This window comes from Pan paniscus, chromosome 19 (genome assembly GCF_029289425.2).
Source record: "Pan paniscus chromosome 19, NHGRI_mPanPan1-v2.0_pri, whole genome shotgun sequence".
NCBI classification, from domain to species: Eukaryota; Metazoa; Chordata; class Mammalia; order Primates; family Hominidae; genus Pan; species Pan paniscus.
The window spans coordinates 99463574-99484308 of NC_073268.2; the positions used below are offsets into that span (position 1 = coordinate 99463574).

The 20735-nt window shown below is 54.4% G+C and overlaps 1 protein-coding gene across 2 annotated transcripts in view; it reads left to right on the plus strand.

Annotated features, from left to right (window-relative positions):
* The window catches only part of TBCD (tubulin folding cofactor D), a 200357-nt gene that overhangs the window by 166581 nt on the left and 13041 nt on the right, over positions 1-20735 (plus strand). For both annotated transcript variants that reach the window (XM_034943211.3, XM_055101986.2), the window contains exons 23-32: positions 2089-2120; positions 11053-11115; positions 11998-12074; positions 14144-14225; positions 15555-15673; positions 16843-16934; positions 17629-17766; positions 18353-18436; positions 19696-19854; positions 19945-20083. In XM_034943211.3, coding sequence (XP_034799102.1) covers positions 2089-2120; positions 11053-11115; positions 11998-12074; positions 14144-14225; positions 15555-15673; positions 16843-16934; positions 17629-17766; positions 18353-18436; positions 19696-19854; positions 19945-20083 — 985 coding nt within the window. The remainder of the gene's footprint in view (positions 1-2088; positions 2121-11052; positions 11116-11997; positions 12075-14143; positions 14226-15554; positions 15674-16842; positions 16935-17628; positions 17767-18352; positions 18437-19695; positions 19855-19944; positions 20084-20735) is intronic.

Below are 20735 nucleotides of genomic sequence, written 5' to 3' on the forward strand. Positions count from 1 at the left end.
CCTGGTTGTGTGTTTGGGTTGAGCGGGTGGGTGTCACCCGGCCCGCTGTGGGAGGCGCGTGAGGGTCTGACCTGGTTAGGTTTTCAGCTCTGCAGGTGTCATCGCGTTTTCTCGTTCTCAGGACTTGCTGGTCATAGGCAGGGGTGTGGCCTCCCCAACCCTGAGATCCGGCCAGGCACCTCCCTGAGGTTTTCCCTCTGTGCCTTTGCAGCCCAGGCAGCTTGTCTGCTATGACAGATCGCTTTGCTTTTTCTAGAATTTGCTACTGAGGGTATCACACAGTAGGAAGCCTTTGGGTGTGGTTTCTTCCCTGACGCGTCTTTGAGATACCTGTGTTGCTGTGTGTTCCGTGGTGTGCATGTACGGCGCTGTGTTATCCACTCACCAGCCCAGGCTCATCTGGGTTTCCAGCCTTTGGCCATTGTAGGGAAGCTGCTGTGCACATCTAGACGTACAAGTCTTGGTACGTTTCACGTTTCCTGGCTGACTACCAGGAGCAGCATCGCAGGGTGTGGGGCACATGTGTGACTTCTCAGCAGCCGAGCCAACTTCCCAGACCCTGCTGCTGCACGTTCCCATCCACAAGTGACCCCTTGGTGTGGTCGGCTCTGAACCTGGGCCCTCTGGGTGAGTAGAGGCCTCTCGCTGCTGCTGGAGTCTGCCTCTCCCCAGGGCTCCTGGTGCTGAGCCTCTTTCCCTGTGCTGACGAAGCATTCCTGGGTCTTTCGTGAAGTTTTTTGCTCATTAAAAAGTTCAGACTTCTTGCTCATTAAAAATTTTATCGTCTGTCTTATTGAGCTGTTAGAACTCTTCATATATTCCAGATGCCAGCTCTTTGTCACACACAGGATCTGCCAGTGCTTTCTCCAGCTCTGTGGTTCACTTTTCTTTTCTCTTAGTGACTTTTTTTTTTTGGAGAAGCAGTCTCACTCTGTCGCCCAGGCTGGAGTGCAGTGGCAGCATGTCGGCTCACTGCAAGCTCACCTCCCAGGTTCAAGCGACTCTCCTGTCTCAGCCTCCCGGGTAGCTGGGACTACAGGTGCCCCCCATCATGCCCACCTAATTTTTGTATTTTTAGGAGAGACGGGGTTTCATCTTGTTGGCCAGGCTGGTCTTGCACTCCTGACCTGAAGCGATCCACCCGCCTCGGCCTTCCACAGTGCTGGGATTACAGGCTGAGCCACCGCGCCCAGCCTCCTAGTGGCTTTTTACTGGGACTTGTGTGGGGTAGTGAACCTCGTGCTGTTCTCCTTTACCTTTGAGGGGTGAAGCCTCCCTTTCTGCCTCCTAGTCCTTCCAGGCTGCTCCCAAGAGGTCCCTTGGCTGCTCCCACCAGTTTCTGGCCACCTCCTCAGTCAGCAGGGCGGGTGGCCCTGTTTGGGCTCCACCCCACACACTGGGCCTGGAGGGCTCCTTCAGGTGCTCCTTGGGGCACTGGAGGACCCCTGCCTTGGGCCTCAGTCCTGTACTCTTCACCTCCTGGTGTTGGAGCCAGCATTTCATATGTTGCATTCTGTCCAGTTTTCTACTTGCAGGAGGGGACATCCGACCCTGCCACTCTGTGTGGGCCAGAAACCAGGGTCTCAGGAGTGAATATTTTGCCCTCCCCAGGGCAGCGCGCCTGCCCTTGTGCACCAGGGTCCCGCTGTCAGCGCCAGGGCTGGGGCAGGTGTCCCAGATGGGCAGAGCAGCCCGGAGCCCCGCCTGGCTTCGCTCATGGTAGAACCGCAGTGCACTGCTTCTCTAGGCTGGATAGGGGGCTCTTTCTGGCATCTGAGATTAGTTTCTATAAAGTAAGAGCTGAGCGCTGCTTGGAATTAGTTCTGTGATGGGATACCAGTCAGGACTAGAATGTCCAGTAAAAATTAAAAATCAGCATCACCCCAGCTAGGATGGGAGACCTCTGGAAGATGGCTGTACCACGTTTTTTCCTTTCTCTTCATAAAAGGTTGCTCATGCTCAGTAACACATTCAACTAGTTCTCATTTTAATGCTTTTTGGAGCCTGAGGTTACATTGGCAACCATATTTCATGGTGTTTTATATGTCAAGAGGTTCTTCTAATTCTGATGTTTTCATTCCTTTTCAGGGGTCTGGGAGGACAGCTCATGAGACAAGCAGGTAAGTCTGAAGGCTGAAGGCTGCAGCCCTTTGCCGCAGCCATCGATGAGGGAGGTGTGCTCGTGGCGTGCAGGGCGGCCCATTAGCCCCCAGGGTGAAGGGCTGGGTGTGTTTCTTCTGTGGAGGCGGCATCTGTGATGTGCTTGGTTTGTCCAGTGGTTCCTATGAGGGAGAGATTGAGATTGAGAGAGAGAAAGAGGAAGTTGTGAGCTGGGAGGGGTTGCACCCAGGAGCCACTGGTTCTGGAAATTTCTCAGGAAGCAGAGGCGGCTGGGGCAGTGGGGCCAGTGCTTGCCTGTGGACCCAGTGGACATTGCAGATCCCTCCGAGCACGGCCCCAGCGTGGACAGAGCAGCCCCGGTCGTGCCCCGTGGACTGAGCAGCGCAGGGACCAAGAGCCGTTTTGGGCGAGCACGGGAAGCTCAGGCGGGGGCGAGAGGAAAGCTGAGCAGAGGCGAAGCTCCTCACACACCCAAGTCCAGGCAAACCTCTGCGCCTGATTCCCAAGCCTCTGATACCCCCCGGGGGTTAGGACAGTCGGGCATTTTTTCTTTGCTGATTCTTTTTTAGCATGTGAGGAGGAGGGAAGCGTAGAACACATTTTAGACTGTTCCACAGAGTATTAAAGGAAAAGCCTGATTTCATAGACATTCCTGATGGCGGCAGCCGACCCCAAGGTCCAGGGAGCTGGATTCCCCGACACAGCTCCCGGGGCCCTCCTGTTGTGGACAGCCCATCCCACGCCACCCTCAGCCCCTCGCTGTGGGACTGTTGAGTGTGAGTGTGGAGGCACAGCTGGTGAGGAAGCTTGGAAAAATCGTGGTTGTGTGCAGACTTTTGCTGAGGTCTGCGTGGTCTGAGCAGAGGAGAGCAGGCTGGGATTCGGGGAACCCACGGCCGGATGTCAGGGCTGTACCAGCCTCTTGTGCTTTCTGTCCACACCTCCTAGCCCTGACCTGATAGGGACCTGCCCGAGGCCTGCAGCCATCTATCTCCAGCCAGGCTGGCCGGGCTTCTGTACTGAGAGCAGCCAGCTTGCATTTCTGCTGGTGTTAGCTCAGTGTTCTCATGAGTCTGATGGACGTCACGGGAAAGTCAATCCTAGAAACGTGAGCCAGTTTCTGTCAGCTGACGTCAGAGGCATGGGACTGCCAGTTCTGCAGGTGGTCCCTGTTGGCTAAGACTGGCGTGTCATGTTTTGGATGTAGACTTGGTCACTGTCCCTCAGATGCCTCCAGAGCACACGGTGCAGGGGTGTCACCTTTCCGACGTACCCATGGGTGCCCGGAGTTGCCTCCTTAGTGGGATCAAGACCATCCTCCACATGTCATGGACAGCTGGTGACCTGTAAGCCGTTTCTGGATCTAGGAGTTTGGCTTGGGATGGAGTGGGGTGTCGAGTGCTCTCAGAAGGGTTCAATGTCCCCCACTTCCCACCCACGACACGGGTCGTGCCCTGGAGATGGCAGTTGGAGGCAGTCCTACGACCTTCACACGACCTTCACGTGCTCCCCGTGTGCTGCGGGGTCTGCTTTTAGGGTCGCTCTTGGTGTTTGAGCAGTAAGTCTGCACAGGAGCCACTGCCCACCATGAAAGGGGGGAGTTAAAGGCGTTCCGAATCCCTTTGGCCAACGACGGAGTTGAAGGCGTTCCGTGTCCCTGTGGCCGGCGGCGGTGGAGTTGAAGGCGTTCTGAGTCCCCGTGGCCGGTGGTGACGGAGTTGAAGGCGTTCCGTGTCCCCGTGGCCGGCGGCGACAGAGTTGAAGGCGTTTGGAGTCCCCGTGGCTGGCGATGATGGAGTTGAAGGCGTTCCGAATCCCCGTGGCCGGTGGTGACGGAGTTGAAGGCGTTCCGAGTCCCTGTGGCTGGCGGCGATGGAGTTGAACACGTTCCGACTCCCTGTGGCTGGCGGTGACGGAGTTGAATGCGTTCCGAGTCCCCAGGACGCCATCTTGGCTGAATTTCCTTTACCCTCCTGCTCCGTGAAGCGGGGCCCATTGGGGAGGTGCTGCTCTGTAATCTGCTCTTCTTCTTGAATGTGTGGTTAGGGCAGCTGCATTGATGTCCCCCAGGCTCCAGAGTGACCGCCCCTTAGGGGTCCTGCTGGGCGTTGGCCGCTGTTGGCCGCAGGGCACCGTTGGCCTGTGCATTGCTGCCACCTACCCATGATGGGCAGAATTGTCACGAGCTCAGGAGGAAACCATGGAAAAACCGCAGGTCCTGGAGCCTCCGTGTGGTTGTCGTGGGCAGCTTTCCATGCGACGTGCCCTCCCTGGGCGTGAGGCTGCATTTGCACTTAGCGGGGAGAGGGGGAATGTTGTGGGTTCTAGTTGGGCTTTTTGATGATGATATTTGGAAAGACTTGAGACAAAGTAGCCACCCTGTCCTGTCCCTTCCTCACCCACCACACCCACTGCTCCCCGCTGGCAGGCACTGCAGGCTGCACAAGTAACCGTGGAACATAAACACTGATGTGCTTCGTCCGGGTTTTAAAAAGGCGCCCTTACCGCGGTTTCGGTGTTTGGCGTCTTCACGCCATCCGGGTTCTCGGTGCTCTGCTCTGAAGGATGGTGGAGGGCTGTGGTCTGTTGTTGGGGGTGCTGGGTGCAGGGTGGTTTCTGTCTGCCTCTCTCTACCCCCAACTCCAGCTTTCCCACCCTGCCCTCTGCTCTGGGGCACGTGTGCTGTTGGGATGCATCCCTCAGGGTTCACGGCAGGGTGTGGATTGCTGGGGGGCATCGTGGAGAAGGGCATCTTTATGGGAGGCATCCCTGCTCTGGGCCCCCTGCCGGCCTCCAGCTGTGTCTGCACCATGAGTGTGTTTGCTGGAGTGCCATGTTTGCACTCCCTCACACCGCTGAGTGCAAACGCGGCACTCCACATGTCGCCTCGCACCATGGCGGGCGTGTCCCGTGGAAAGCTGCCCATGCTGCCCACGCCCTCCCTGGGGGCCCCTTGGCTGCCTGCACTCCCCAGCCGTGGCCACAGCTCCCGGCGCCGGCCCTCCTTGTGCAGCTCCTTCCCCTCCATGGCCTTTGCTGGCCCCAGGAGACTCTGTGGCCTGCAGGCTCTGAAGCCGGCTGTGTCCCTGGTGACCCTGACTGAGCCTTGGTGTCAACTCAGGTTTTTTTCTCCTCCTCGTTCATTTTTACACTTCGTAGGAAATTATTTTCCCTTTCAGCTTTCAAGTAGGAATAGTTCAGAAGGTGAAATAGTTCTGCATAGCGTCTGTGGTCTTGGCCTTGCATCTCCCAGTCCCACATTTTAATTTTTCCAAAGGCAACCCTTTCAGTTTTTTAGCTGTCTGTTTTCCTTGCTTCTGTATTTCTGAGTTCTGTATGTACGCAGCTGTTTCCTGATATCCTTAGTTTTAGATGTGTTCTTTCAAGTGAGACAAGACTCCAAGCTCTTGTCGGTGTGAGAAATCTGTGGGTTCACGGGCTACATGTGGGAGACGGGGAGGGGCTGCTGGTCACTTTCTCACCCAGGCCAGAGGATGGCGCCCTCACCCCCGAGGACGCCGGCATGTCGGTGACATGCCGCCCGCAGGAGCATCAGGTGCGCCCCGGCCGCAGGTGCCCCGGAGGTGTCGAACCGCAGATTTCTTCAGACGTTTTTTGCACATTTTGTGGGAAAAGTGGCTCAACCCTTGGGAGTCGTCTGCGTCCCCATATCAAAGAAATGTCATACAGGTTGGCCTGATTCACGAGAGGAGATGAACATTCTGGATGTCCTCAGCGTGGCCTGAACTGAGCTGCTTCCCCCGGTGCCAGGAAGATGAGCGTCCCCTTGTCTCCGTCTTAGTCTCAGTGGCTCTTGCATTTCATGCTTTAGAATCAAAGGAAAGAAACAGGAACTCTGTTTAGTGAAGCAGCGATGAAGGAGGGGTTTGTCAGTCAGGGTGGGCTGCGTTTTGCTCTTGAAACAATCCCCAAGTTTCAGTGTCTTAAAACCACAGGTGTTTTTTTATCCTGCTCACATGTGGATCACCGAGGGCAGGGGCCGGGAGGAAGAGGGTCATCTGGCTCACAGCCTTGCACCAGAGGCGTCACGAGAATCAGGAAAAGTTCTCCTCTCATGCCGAAGACGGGAGGGAAACCAGAGGCACTGGTGAGCCTTGAGTCGGCCACAGGTGTGTGGAGGATCGTGACTTAGCAAGCCGGGGACACACTGTTAATGGACTTCCTGCTGTGGGGGTGAGGGCTCCGTGCTCCATCCCTGATGCCCTGAACACACCTGCCACCTCCCCTGTCCCCTCAGCAGAGACAGGGCCGGTGCTGTCGTGCCTTTCGCTTTTACCTGTATCTTAAATCACACAGGACGTTATGTTGTTTTACGTAGTCAGAGTTCATTTGGATTTACCTCTACAGATACCCTGTTCTCTTTCTTGTTCCGTGGGAATTCCCTGGGATTTACCCACACAGCCACCTGCTGCTTCTCCTTCTTGTTCTGTCCTGCATTTCTCACCTTCTAAGAGGACCATTTTCTCTTTGCCTGGAGAACACTCTAGTGTTTTCCATAGTGTGTGTCTGCTGGTGGCACCCTCTCGTTTGTTTATCCCAAAATGGCTTTTTCCACTTTTTTTTTGAGACGGAGTCTCATTCACTCTTGTTGCCCAGGCTGGAGTCACAGTGGCGCGATCTCGGCTCACTGCAGCCTCCATCTCCCAGGTTCAAGTGTTTCTCCCGCCTCAGCCTCCCGAGTAGCTGGGATTACAGGCATGCGCCACCGTGGCAGGCTAATTTTTGTATTTTTAGTGGAGACGGGGTTCCACCATGTGGGCCAGGCTGGTCTTGAACTCCTGACCTCAGGTGATCCACCCACCTCGGCCTCCCAAAGGTGCTGTTTTTTTTTTTTTCCCCACTTTGATTCTTAAAGGTTATTTTTGCTAAGAATGAAACTTTAGTTTGCATTTATTCATTCGTTTGTGTTTTGGCACTTTAAAGATAATAGTCTCTTGTCTTCTGGAGAGGTTAGCTGCCAGTCTACTTATTACTTTATTGGAGACAATCTTTTAAGTTTCGCTGGCTTCTTTTGAGATTTTATCTTTATTTGGTTTTCAGCACTTTTACGGTGATATTCCTAGAACAAGTTCCCTTTGTGTTTGTCTGACTTGGGGCTCTAGGGTTCATACTTGTTCCATAATTTGTATTTTCTGTCGATGTTTTGTTCACTTTAGAAAAATTCCTAGCCATGATCTCTTTGAACATTGCTCACTGGCCTCTCCTCTCCTTTTGGGACTCTTATTACCCACGTCTTGTCTGGATCACCGCACTTAATTCTTTACGCCTCTTACACTCCCTCCTCTGGTTTTGTCTGATTCAGTTTGGACTTTTTTTTTTCTTTTCTTTTTTTTTTTTTGAGTTGGGGTCTTGCTCTGTTGCCAGCCTGGAGTGCGGTGGCACAATCTCAGCTCACTGCAACCTCCGCCTCCCGGGATTAAGCGATTTTCCTGCTTCAGCCTCCTGAGTAGCTGGGACTACAGGCATGCGCCACCACACCCAGCTAATTTTTGTATTTTTTGTAGAGATGGGGTTTCACCACGTTGGCCAGGCTGGTCTCGATCTCTTGACCTTGTGATCTGCTCACCTTGGCCTCCCAAAGTGCTGGGATTACAGGAACATTTTCTTTGATTTAAATTTCATTGTCACAAATTCTTTCAGGTGTGCCTTATCTGCCGTTAAACGCATCCTTGAATTTTTTTATTTTTCAGAACTTATTTTTTATAGTTTTCATATTCTTAGTTTTCATTTTTTTCACATCCTGGCACATATTAAGCATGGTTTAAAATCTTTGTTTAATGTCATCATCTGGAGCCTCTGTGGCTGTTTCTGAAGGACGGTTTATCATACATGAAAAGCATCTCCACCAAGTCGCAGGAACAAGACATTACAGAAATGCTCTGAGGCCTGGAATGTTCTCCTCTCCCAGAGAGACTTGATGTTGGCTCTTGACGGGAGGCGGGTGCTTGCTGTCGGGGTCACCTCCGTTGGGTTTTGGGACGTAGGAGGGGTCCGTGCTGGGCTGGCCCACGTTTTACACCCATTTCTAGGTGTGGTCCTCTGGGTTCAGAGCCTGTGGTGAGGGCTCTACCGCTTCTCCCTTTGGTCCTCCTGGACTCCCGTTCTCCTGCCAGCTGGAGATGCTCCTGGATGCACTGTTGGGGGTTTCTGGTTCTTGTGGCGCCCCCTGGAGTCAGCCGTGAGCCGGGGAGAGTTGGCCCCCGCCGCTCTGTCCCCCTCAGGTCTTCGTGAGCTCTCCGGTAACTGCAGGCACTTCCTGTGTGTTTTCATTTTGTCTGGCTTTTAAAAATGTCTTAGTGGAGGGTTGGTCTGCGTTATCTAGTCTGTTAGTTTTTAAAAAATATTCTTCATTTCGAAATAATTATAGACTTACAGGAAGTTATGAGATTAGTAATAGAGCCTGGCTGTGTTTCCCATGCTTCCTCCGCGGTGACTCCGGGTATGACAGTGTTGGAGCCGGGACTGCGGTGTCGAGGCCCTGCCTCTAACTGGACTGCAGGCCTGTGCGGTTTCGTGGCTTCATGTGTGTGTGGAGTGGCCATGTGTGTCTAGTTTCGTGCAGATTGATGCCCTGTGTAGATTTCTGTAACTAACTCCACACTCAAATCAGAAACCTGCGTCCTTCCCACAGAGACAGCCCCTGCCCTTTGCATTCTCACCCTGCCCCCCTGCCACCAGTCTGTCCCTTCTAGAATATGCCATGAATATGCCATGATCGACTGGTATGGTCGTGGCATTTCGAGGTGGGCATTTTCTGTGAGCGTGGTGCCCTGAGACCCCATCCAGCTGTCCATGTGTTCACAGTTTGTGCCTTCCTAGCCCACGGTTGGGTTTTACCAGTGTGTTCGACCAGCACTCAGTAAAGTACACTGGGGCTATTTCTATCTGTTGCTGTTGTGAACAAGGTTGCCAGGAATATTCCTGTGCGAGATGTGGGTACAAGCCTTTTCATGTCTACCACTGAGTCCCGTGTGCCGTTTCGTGAGAGGCTGAGGCACCGCTTCATTCCACCGCTGAGCCCCGCATGCCATTTCATGAGAGGCTGAGGCACCGCTGAGCCGCGCGTGCCGTTTTTAACTTGATTATAAAATACATTTAAAGTTCACATGCAGGTGCATCTCCAAGAAAATTATTTTAAAAACTAGTTAAGACTTTGATTTCCCAGTCCTTAAAACACATCAGAGCAGTACTCTGTTCAGAGCTGAAAGGATTCGCACTGGGACAAAGGCGTGTCACTTGAGTGAGTGATGGTGTCACAGGTGCCCACGTGGAAGAAGGTAAAATCGTATCTAAAACTAAATGTGAGAGTAACTAAAAACTTACGCATAAAAACTACCATCATAAAAATCCTCGAAGAAATTTTAGGAGACGTTGTAGGACAATGTCAGTCTCTGAAGAAAACTTCTTAGTTGAGAAATGTTCAAATCTGCACAGAAGTAAAGGGAAGTAGTTTACGGGGCCCAGAGTCTCGCCCGGCGTCCCTGAGCACAGACCCTTGTTTTGTCTTCCCAGCGCTGCCTTTCCCCTCCCCTCCTCTGAGTGTAAAGCAGACCCTGAATGTCAGGTCCCAGCAGCCCCTCGCTGGGTTTTTCTAACTTGTGGTAAGAACTGGTTTTCTGGGGTTTTTTGTTTCTTTTTGTTTCCCCCCTCTTGGCATGTAATCCCCAGCTAACAGATTTTATAATAATAATTCCACAAGGTAGAAACAAAAGGAGATAATTATGTTGGGCCTTATATTGAAGAATAGACCATGTATAGGTTGGTAGGGATAACAGAGATTGAGAATAAACGTCTGTTCTACAGTCGAAAAGGTAAAAAGTTAATTAGTGTACAAAGACTAAATTGTAAAACTGCCTGTGACGAGGTAAAGGATCCAGTATGAAATGGGGCAGAGCAGACGTGTGGGCATTTCATGCAGAAGAGGAGCAGACTCACGTGGCCGTGGACGGTGAGGGTGCCGGCCTCACCTCGGAGGCATGGAAGTACCAGGTTACTTCACATCGAGAGGACCGTTTTCCTCTTTCCAGTCGGCTGCAGTTGGCACTGAAGGATCTTGGTGCTGACAGACACAGAGCAGGGTCTCTCGTGGGACAGGAGTTGTCTGGTCTGTTCAGTTTGATGAGTGGCAGTATCTGTGACGATGGGATGTGTGTGTGTGGTCCCTGTCCTGTGTGCAGGGACGCCAGGTGGACCGATGGCCTCCGCATCTGTAGCACGGTCAGGCCTCCTTGTTCACGGTGACAAAAAATGGAAGGAGAGTTTAGTCCCTCAGGAGAAATAGCAAATACCATGAACAAGCGTGCAGCAGGCGTCTGCGAGTGGGTTCCGTTGTTAGGTAGAGACGGTGGGAGCTAGAGCAGTGTGTGGCCGTGGGAGCTGCTGATGCTGTCCAGTCGTCTCTGTCTCGTGCGTCCTGGCCCCCTCGTGGCTGGTCAGGGCCACGTTTCTGGTCATGGAGAGTGTGAGTGACGAGCTATGTGGGGAAGTGACAGGCATGGCCTGCGGTCTGGAGCATTGCAGGTGATGGCTGTCTGTCGCTTGGGTCCTGAGTGACAGGTCTAGGAGCAGAAGCCGCTATGCTTCCCGTACAGCCTGTCACAGGGACGTCTGCAGCTCCCTGACAGGCCGGCCCGGCTTCTCTGAAGTGCACGTGGGCTCACACGTGGGCCTTTTGCCACGTGGCTGGGTCTGCAGCACTTTCTTCAGGCTGCTCAGCGGAGGAGGCGTCTTGGGCTTCTCATGGTGGTTCGGAAATGGTTCTGGGATGTTTCCAGCCCTGGCAGCAGGGAAGGTTGGGCGGGTGAGGGGCAGGAGCTGGCCACACACAACTCAGAATGTGGCAAGGGCAAGCCGCTGTGGCAGGTGCTTTTGGAAAAGTAACATTGCGTCTATCCTTTTTTTTTTTTCCAGTGTGCGTTTTAATAGAAAAGTTGTCACTTTCCAAAATGCCCTTTAGAGGTGACACCGTAATTGGTAAGTGCTTTCGTTTTTAATAATAGCATTTTCTTACAGAATGACTTCAGATTAAAAGGTAAAAATGAACCTGTTAGGATGGGGGCGATAAACGATTATAGCTTAAAGGTTCACGATATTAATCGGATACGTTGCCTTGAAGTTGCTACAAGAACCTGCTTAAATAATGGATACCTACCACCCTCTCCCCCCAACACAGGAGGGCCCTTCCCCGCCGTCACCTCAGTACCCCCATCTCCTCACTTCCATGCCCGGGGCCCGGCACTCTGGGTCAGTTCTTCTCCCAGGCAGACAGTCGGGAGCTGCAGCCACCCAGGCCCTCGTGGACCAGGAGCGTGCCGGCCGCCGACACCACGGACCCTGTGGGCAGAGGCGGCTCCAGTTCCTCAGCAGCCCCCCATGCTGGGCTGCCAGAGCACAGTGAAGGGAGCCCCCAGGGCTGTGGTGTCCCGGGGCTGTCTCAGCAGCCTCAGAAGTCAGGACTTTTTTTTTGTTAATTGAATAGCCTTCACATTTGTTGCTTGTGCAGGATCTAATTGAGTTAAAGATTTGGGTTTATATCGGTGGGAGCCGGGGGAGACTGTTTGAAGGAAAAGATTTAGGGGTAACAAAAGAATAAAAGTTTCCCAAAATGTGATGTATAAAAATTTACAGAATGCTGGTATTTCCCTCAGTAAGAGCTTACACAATTTAACAGCCATGAGAGGAAGGGGCCTTGGACTTAACACAACGTGGAGAATGTTCACTTTGGCTTTTCCACAGATTCCTCTCAAAGGTTACCATCGACTTTAAGATTAGTATTAATAGAAGCTGTTTTTGCTGTTGTTTTTGATTTCATGGTGTTTTTGATTGCCTGGGTACGCTAACTTGATTTTTTGACAGATGGTTGGCAATGGCTGATAAATGACACTTTGAGACATCTCCATCTCATCTCAAGTCACTCCCGCCAGCAGATGAAGGTACGGTGAGCATGGGCGTTCCCGGCCGGTGCTGTGGCGGTGTTAGTGTGTTAGTCACGTATGGTGTTTGTGTTGGCGACTGTGCATCATGAGGCTGTCCCTGCACTAGCCTGATAACTGACAAATGGGGGCATCATTCTATTTGGAATCCCGGATGGTAGCGTCTACACGGTTTATAACCAGAAAATCCAGTACAGCCATTGGAATCCGAATGTTTAATTTTTTATTGCTTCTGGCTGTTTTAATTATAGTTACCTTTGAAACGCTTTTTCTGCATCAATAGTAACTGTGCTCTGTTGAGTTCCGTGTCCTGTAGGATCCGAGGTTTGGAAACTCCCTTTATGATGCTCCTGTGCAGATGAGAAAACAGCACCCCAGGACCTCTGCTCGCACACATTGACCTGGTCATGTTGTGTGGGTGCCAGTGTGTGTGTGTGTCCCCGGCCACCTGCCCTCCCCTCCCGTCCTGGGGGTTACAGGTGGACTTTGGACTCACAGAGCTGTAACGCTGATCTGATTGCATAGATAAGAAACCATGGGCCCGGCACAGTGGCGGGTGGATCACTTGAGGTCAGGAGTTCGAGGCCAGCCTGGTCAACATGGTGAAACCCCATCTCTACTAAAAATACAAAAATTAGCGGGGCGAGGTGGCGCGCGCCTGTAATCCCAGCTACTCAAGAGGCTGAAGCAGGAGAATTGCTTGAACTTGGGAGGCGAAGGTTGCAGTGAACCGAGATCACGCCATTGCACTCCAGCCTGGGTGACAAGAGCAAGACCCTGCCTCAAAAAAAAAAAACAACAAAAAAAAACAAACCATGGTTACCAACGTTGACTAGGTTTTGATATTGAGGATGAAGAATGGAAGTACATTTAGGTGTCTTGTAATTCTCTGACTTCCTCCATGCTTAGCATTTCTTTTTCCTTAGCATCTTCAATTTCCTTATTTTTTTTTCTTAAGGAACTTGAACATTCTGTAGGATCCAAGTACCGTTCTACTAATTGAATTTGAATGCATCATGATCAGTGCCTCAAAATTTTATTTCAAAATCCATGATTAATTCACACTGGCCATGATGCTGGTGCACTTTACCCCTGGGATTGGCACAGGTGGTGACTCGTGGAATGCAGCACCCTGTGGACGACGCACCTCCTCTGCTCACGGCCCCCACCTGCCCCGCCCCCAGTGCCTCTCCAAGGCTGCTCTGTTGGCCTCGGCTCCTGGGCTTCGGGGAAGCAGTGGAAAGAACACGTGGGTTTGGTGTTTGCCACTTGCTGGCTGTGTGGTCACGAGAGGCTCCTCCGTAGGTGGCAGAGGTGGGGGTTCGAGGAGACAGTGGCACTGAGCCCCGCACGCGGCGGGACTGGTGACTCTCTGCCCGCTCCTGCTCTGTGCAGCAATTGCCGTCCCTCCCACCACGGCTCCTGGTGGCCTTGGGATGGGTTCCCGGGGGTCTCCTGCCGTCCGGCCCCAACTCCTGTTCCCAGTGCGCCCCCGGAGCCCTGTCTCTCTAAATGAGGCTGACGTGGCTTGGCCTGAAGGCCCTGCCCCGTTACTCTGGGTGCATAGTGTATGCCTTTTTCTTCATAACTATTTCTGGGAAAGAAAAATATGCTCCATTTTATTATTGTTCCATATTAGAAGACAGACATTGTGGAAGGAATAATCAGGTTATCCATTCAGTTTCTTAGTTGTAGTGGTAGTAAAGTGATGCGTGTATCTGACAGATGATGGTGAGCAGGTGTGCTGGAAAGGAGTAGCATGACTTAGGGGTTCTTTTGGTTTGGTTCGAAAGTCATGGCTGTGCCGAGATCTCAGGGTGACCCGCTGTGTCCCTGGTCAGGTCCTTCTCTGACCTCAAGGGTGACCTGCTGTGTCCTTCGCCGGGTGCTTCTCCAACCTCAGGGCGACCCGCTGGGTCCCTGGTCAGGCAGGGGCTGCTCTGACCTCAGGGTGACCACGGTGTCCCTAGTCAGGTGCTTCTCCGACTTCAGAGTGACTTGCTCTGTCCCTGGCCGGGGGCTTCTCCGAGCAGAGCTGCTGTGCGCTCACCGTGCTGCCTTTGTTTTAGGATGCAGCAGTCTCGGCCCTGGCTGCTCTATGCAGTGAATATTACATGAAGGAGCCGGGGGAGGCAGATCCCGCAATTCAGGGTGAGTGGGGAGCCCTTTTCTTGAAGACTCCAGGGGCTTCCAGCAGGAAGCTGCTGGGGAGTGTCTGGGCACGGAGGAGGCCTCGGTTGTGCAGTGGAGCAGAGCCACCACGATCATGGCTGGAGTGGGACTGTTCGGGTCTCAGGTTCCCAGCCGAGGAGCTGTGGGCAGGTCCTGCAGCTGCCCAGGATGTTGCATCAGCTCTGAACAGGTGGCTCTGCAGGGACGCGTCTCTGTTGACGGCACCCTGGCAGCTGGTCCTGGAGCACAGCGTTACTCTTTGAAGCGCAGAATCACGCTTTGTGTTTTCTTACATTACATATATATATATATACATATTTTATTATTTTATTTTATTTTTTTGAGACAGAGTCTTGCTCCATCACCCAGGCTGGAGTGGTGTGGCGTGATTCGGCTCACTGCAACCTCTGCCTCCCGAGTTCAAGCAATTCTTGTGCCTCAGCCTCCTGAGTAGGTGGGACTACAGGTGCCTGCCACCATACCCGGCTAATTTTTGTATTTTTAGTAGAGACGGGGTTTTACTACATTGGCCAGGCTGGAATCGAACTCCTGACCTCAGGTGATCCACCTGCCTCAGCCTCCCAAAGTTCTGGGATTACAGGTGTGAGCCACTGCACTCGGTCAGTGTTTTTAGAATTTTTGTATGCACCGTGACATTTTTCTGCTGTGTGTTTCACTCGTTAATACATTTTGCTGTTTTTTCCTTCTTTATGAAAGTAGCATTAGGCTGGCTTAACGCCGTGTCCCGTGCGTGGCTGCTGTGCCGCCTCACTGTACATCCTGCGCCCCGTGCTGAAGTTCGGGCTTGCTTCTCGCACATCATGTTTGAGGGATCTGCTTCATGAATCGTACTTTTATTTTTAAAGTGTCACATGCACATATGTTGGCCCACAGTGTTCCTTTATGTCATATGATAGAACATGCATTATTAATCACGTCAAAAGTGTGTGAATCACCACTTAAAATTATTATAAGTATGTAAAAATCATGCATTAGCTTGGCATGGTGGCACACACCTGTAATCCCAGCTACTTGGGAGGCTGAGTGTGGGGTTGAGGCTGCAGCGAGCTAAGCTTGCACCACTGCACTCCAGCCTGGGTGACAGAATGAGACTCTCTCAAAAAAAAAAATTTTCTTTTTGATTCCTATTTTGAGGTAGGCCACTTTGGAAACGTGTCTGCTTTGGGAACCTCAGGCGGCTCCTCCTTTGTTCACTGTGGCTTTGCTCCTGTTTGGGGCACACGTCGGGTGTGGCTGTACACGATGGGCAGCAGAGGGCCTCTCTTCACACTCGTTGCTTCCTTTTAGAGGAGCTGATCACGCAGTACCTGGCTGAGCTTCGGAACCCCGAGGAGATGACTCGCTGTGGCTTCTCGTTGGCCTTGGGCGCCCTTCCAGGCTTCCTTCTGAAAGGCCGGCTCCAGCAGGTGAGGCTGGCCACGCGCAGTGGACGGGGCCTAGGGCGAGGGTGCGGGAGCCTCGTGTGTTGGGGCATGAGGTAGGCCCAGCCGTTAATAAACCCATCAGTGCTTGTAGCTGGGAGGGGGTTCCTGGAAACCGGCACCTGTGGCCAGGAGGAAGGGGGCAGAGGGCACCCAAGGTCTGTGGCCCCTTAGGGCCCTGGTGAACCCTTTGCTGTCAGAGGACAGACTTGAAAAAGCTGAATTCTGGGAGGGAGGAGAAGGTGTTGTTTGTAGAAGCAGCTACCGAGAGTGAGGAGAACACAGTTGCCTTTGTGCGTTGTGGAGCCGGGTCCTGTTTTGGTTGCGGCCGTGCATCCTGCATCCAGGTCGGGGCAGAGGTGGTTCCACGTCCTCCCAGAGGTCAGCCCCACGCTGGCCTCAGTGACCTGCTCTCTCACGCTTTCCTGTGGTGCTGGTCCCGCTGACCAACCTGCCGGGAACTCCTGCTTGTCTCCCCTCCGGCCACCTGGCGTCTGAAGCTGGAATAGGCCCTGGCCACTGTGTTCCCCACGCCCTTCCCTCCCCATGGGATCCAGCCTTGGCACTTCAGGATCTGCAGCTCCAGACGGACTCCTGCCTGTGTGGCGGGTGGGCCTCGCAGCCGTCATGCCATCTAAAACTCGCATGTGGGGGTTTATCCAGCTGAAACACAGATAAATGTGAAACAGGATCACTTGGAGACGTGACAGATGAGGTTGTCGGGACCCAGCAGCTTCCTTTGTCCCATACCCCAGGTCTCAGCGTAGGACAAAAGGGGGGGACCTCAGGTAGGGTGTGGCCAGACCCCCAGTGACACCCTGGGGTGGGGGCTGGCCGTGGAGAGGCTGGAGGTGACCTCTCCCCGGGTGTCCTTCCTGGGTTGTACCGGGGGCCGTGGAGAGGCTGGAGGTGACCTCTCCCCGGGTGTCCTTCCTGGGTTGTACCGGGGGCCGTGGAGAGGCTGGAGGTGACCTCTCCCCGGGTGTCCTTCCTGGGTTGTACCAGGGGCCATGGATGGCCGTGAGGAAGGTGGTGCCAGGAGCTGCCTATCTCATGGTGTGGGGTCTGTGGCTCCGGGCCAACATTGCCACCTCCCTAAAGAGTGCACTTTGTTATAGCTTATGGTTCTTCTGTGATTCTTTATTGCTTTCCAGGTTCTCACAGGTTTAAGAGCAGTTACCCACACTTCCCCCGAGGACGTAAGTTTTGCTGAGTCCAGGAGAGATGGCTTGAAGGCCATTGCTAGGTGAGTCCCAACAGTTCTTCCCTAAAGTCGTAAGTCTCTGAAAGGCCAGCAGATGAACGCTAAGGGGGATGTTTTTGCTCAGAGGCAGGATTTATGATTCTTCACTTCCTAGGTTTCCTCTCTTCCAGAGGATCGTCAGTCCCAGCTGCTGGAGGCTCTTTCATTCTCTTGCTGTCATAGTCGTAGTGAATGTTAAACTTCTTTAGGAACACTGGGCCCCTTGGAGAATTGGAGAATGTGTCCTGGTCCAAGGTTGGCAAAGAGGAGCTGACCCTGCCAGCCAGTGTTTGGAATGATCTCTGCACTCGTTGACAGACACGCACCCGGGGCCACGCCATATGCCCTCTTCTCCCTGCAGGCACACAAGAGGAGCAGTCCTGTGGGGGCCACGCACGCCCCCTTCTCTCCTATGCCAGCATCCGTTCCCTCTAGTCAGGGTGGGAAGTGGGAGGGACCAGCCGCAGGGGGCGTCCCCATCCACCTTTCAACCGGAGAGACGGCAGAGCGTGACCTCGGGGAAGCACGTCTCACGTTCCATACGTGTGGAAGGAGCTCTGTGTTTCTGATCTACCCGAGGGTCCTGGACTGTTCTGAGCGTGTCTTCTCAGGATCAGGAACACACATCAGCCCTCTGCGATGTGGAAGATGAGGCTCACAGATGTTTGTTTGTTAGCTCACACATTTTAAATTTCAGGATTTGCCAGACTGTCGGTGTGAAAGCAGGAGCCCCAGACGAAGCTGTGTGCAGAGAGAATGTTTCCCAGATTTACTGTGCGCTGCTGGGCTGCATGGACGACTACACCACGGACAGCAGAGGGGACGTGGGCACCTGGTACGTACGTAGCAGTGGGTGAGCGCTTCTTCTGAGAAGCCCATCTATTCCGTGGAAACTCGGAGGCCCCGGGCTTTTCTGCAGGGAGAAATCTTTGTAGATTTGTGCCGTGTTTTGCGTTTTAAAGGCTCTGGGGAAGATGACCTGTTCTCTGCTCCCGGGTGAGCCTGCGTGGCAGGGCTTTGCAGGTGCTTGTCCAGCCCGTCCTCAGGTGTTGGGCCTGTGTCGTCCTCGTTGACAGGGTGTGAGGGAGGACGCGTCTTCAGTGAAAGGCTGCCGGCTGCTTACATTGCGTTTTGCCAACATTTCTTGCTGTAGTGGGATTGATAATCCCTGAAACGCCTGTGTGTGTAGGATGCCTCGGGGCCCCGGTGTGTGTGGCTGTGGGTGGCTCCCTGCACACGTCCCTGTAGCGCACAGGGAACCTCTGCAGGCCCCGTGACTTTTCTCCCTGGCAGCGTGCCTGGGCTCTGTGTGGGGTTAGTCACGGGTGTCGAATTCACACAGGCTGCCGGCGTGGTTGGCAGAACCAGGGTTGGAACCCCCCTCTCAAGCTGGGTGTCTCTGCCTCTCCTTGTCCCATCAGGGTCCGCAAGGCCGCCATGACCAGTCTGATGGATCTGACACTTCTGCTGGCTCGGAGCCAGCCTGAGCTGATCGAGGCCCATATGTGAGTGTCGCGTCGCAGCTCTTCTGCATCCTAGAGGGCAGCCCCGAGCTTGGGGAGGCTGGCGGGGCGGGCGGTCCTGGTGCTCAGTGGCATTTGCACTGCTGGGCACACACCCTCCTCCCAGAGAGCCTCTCTGGTCCCTGACCCCAGGTTTGTGCAGGCCCCTCCTCCTGCCCCCGTAGCCATGGCGTGAGCTGGGGCCCATCCTCCTCTGCCCAGTGCCCCCAGGACAAGGCTCTGCTCCCCAGCCTGGGCCTCCAACAGTGCTCTGGCCAGTTTGATGACAGCCAGCTTCCCGGGGTAGGGCCGGGCAGGAGGTGGGGACTTCTCAGCTTAGGACCCTGAACCTGGGGGTCTGCTCCTGCCAGGACCAGCTGAGCCATCACTCAGTTCCCTGCACCTGAGGATGCCATTGGGGCCTGCCCTTGCTGTGTGTCTCTGTCGGGGGCACTGGGTTGTGGGTACCCCCAGGCCCTGCCCTTTCTGTCGGTCTCTCTGTCGGGGGCACTGAGTCATGGGGGTCCAGGCCCTGCCCTTGTGGGTCTCTGTCGGGGGCACTGAGTCATGGAGGTCCAGGCCCTGCCCTTGCGGGTCTCTGTCAGGGGCACTCAGTCAGGGGGTCCAGGCCCTACCCTTGCGGGTCTCTGTCGGGGGCACTGAGTCATGGAGGTCCAGGCCCTGCCCTTGCTGTCAGTCTCTCTGTCAGGGACACTCGGCCGTGGGGATCCCGGGGCCTGATTTCCTTAGTTCTCACCTCTTTCTCTTTCCCCCTCCCCATCTTTTCCCCAGCCCCAGCTTCTCTCTCCCCATCCCCAGCCTCTCTGTCCCCATCACTCTTCTCCACCGGCTCCTGTAATCCTATTTGTCGTCCCTGCTTCAACCCTAAGACCTCATCAGCACGCATGTAATACGTAGCACATGTGTAACATATACATAGCATGTATTTGCTGCGCACCTGTAGGGTTGGGCTCCTGGGATGTGAAGGTAACGGAGCGTGGTTCTTCCGAGCCAGTGTCCTGGTGTCAGCTGCCAACTCAGCCGCCACGTCCCGAGGAGCCCGCATGTCCTCGTGGTGCTTGGGCTGGAGTCACGGCTCGGACCGCCTGTGCTCGGTTTACCGCCCGCTCTTAATTTACCGCCCGCCCTTGGTTTACCGCCCGCCCTTGGTTTACCGCCCACCTTTACCGCCCGCTCTTAATTTACCGCCCGCTCTTAATTTACCGCCCGCCCTTGGTTTACCTCCTGCTCTCGGTTTGCAGCTGTGAGCGCATCATGTGCTGTGTGGCCCAGCAGGCCAGTGAGAAGATTGACCGTTTCCGTGCTCACGCCGCCAGCGTGTTCCTGACGCTCCTGCACTTTGACAGCCCTCCTATCCCCCACGTGCCCCACCGAGGAGAACTGGAAAAGCTGTTTCCCAGGTACTGTCGGGGTGTAGGCCCCCCGTGCTGGCCCCGCAGCCATGGCGAGATCATCGGCAGCCCGGCCTTGTCTCACTCACTCTCTTGCAGGTCCGACGTGGCCTCCGTGAACTGGAGTGCACCTTCCCAGGCCTTCCCACGCATCACCCAGCTCCTTGGGCTGCCCACCTACCGCTACCACGTCCTGCTGGGGCTAGTCGTGTCCCTGGGCGGCTTGACGGAGTCGACGGTGAGGAGGCGTCGGGCTGGCTGGGGCAGGAGGTGGCTCCAGGAGTGCCTGGTGCTTCCCTGTCTCTTGGGAGCGTGTATGGAGCTGGGCCTTTTCTTCCATTGCTTTCTATCTCTCTCGGGCATATTTGGTTAGGGGGTCAGGGGCCCAGTGTCTTCCTCATGACCCAGGAGGCTTAGGGCCTGTGGGATGGTTGAGTCTGATGAAGGTGGGACAGGGCCAGCGCCACTCTCTTCCTGCGGCCGCAGCCCTGGAGCTCCCAGCGTCCCCTCGGGGTTCAACCCTCCAGGACCTGTGTCTGATGCCTGCATGTGGGTACCTGGGCTCCATCAGGTTCTAGATCGGCCTCCGTCCTCCACTTTCAGGGCTCCAGGCCCAGCTTCCCATGTCTGTGGGGAGGGTCTCCAGAGCCTCAGTCTGTGGCTGAGCTGTGGAACTTGAAGGCCTCTCTGCATCTTGTCACTCGTGGCCCCTGCACCTTGGGTCATGACCTGCTTTATGTGGCAACACTGTGACAGCTGCTAAGTCCTAGAAAACACGTAACAGGACGTGAGGTGCCCTCTGCACCGTGCGGGCGCGTGCGGGGAGACCCGGGCCACAGGACGTGAGGTGCCTTCTGCGCCGTGCGGGCGCGTGCGGGGAGACCCGGGCC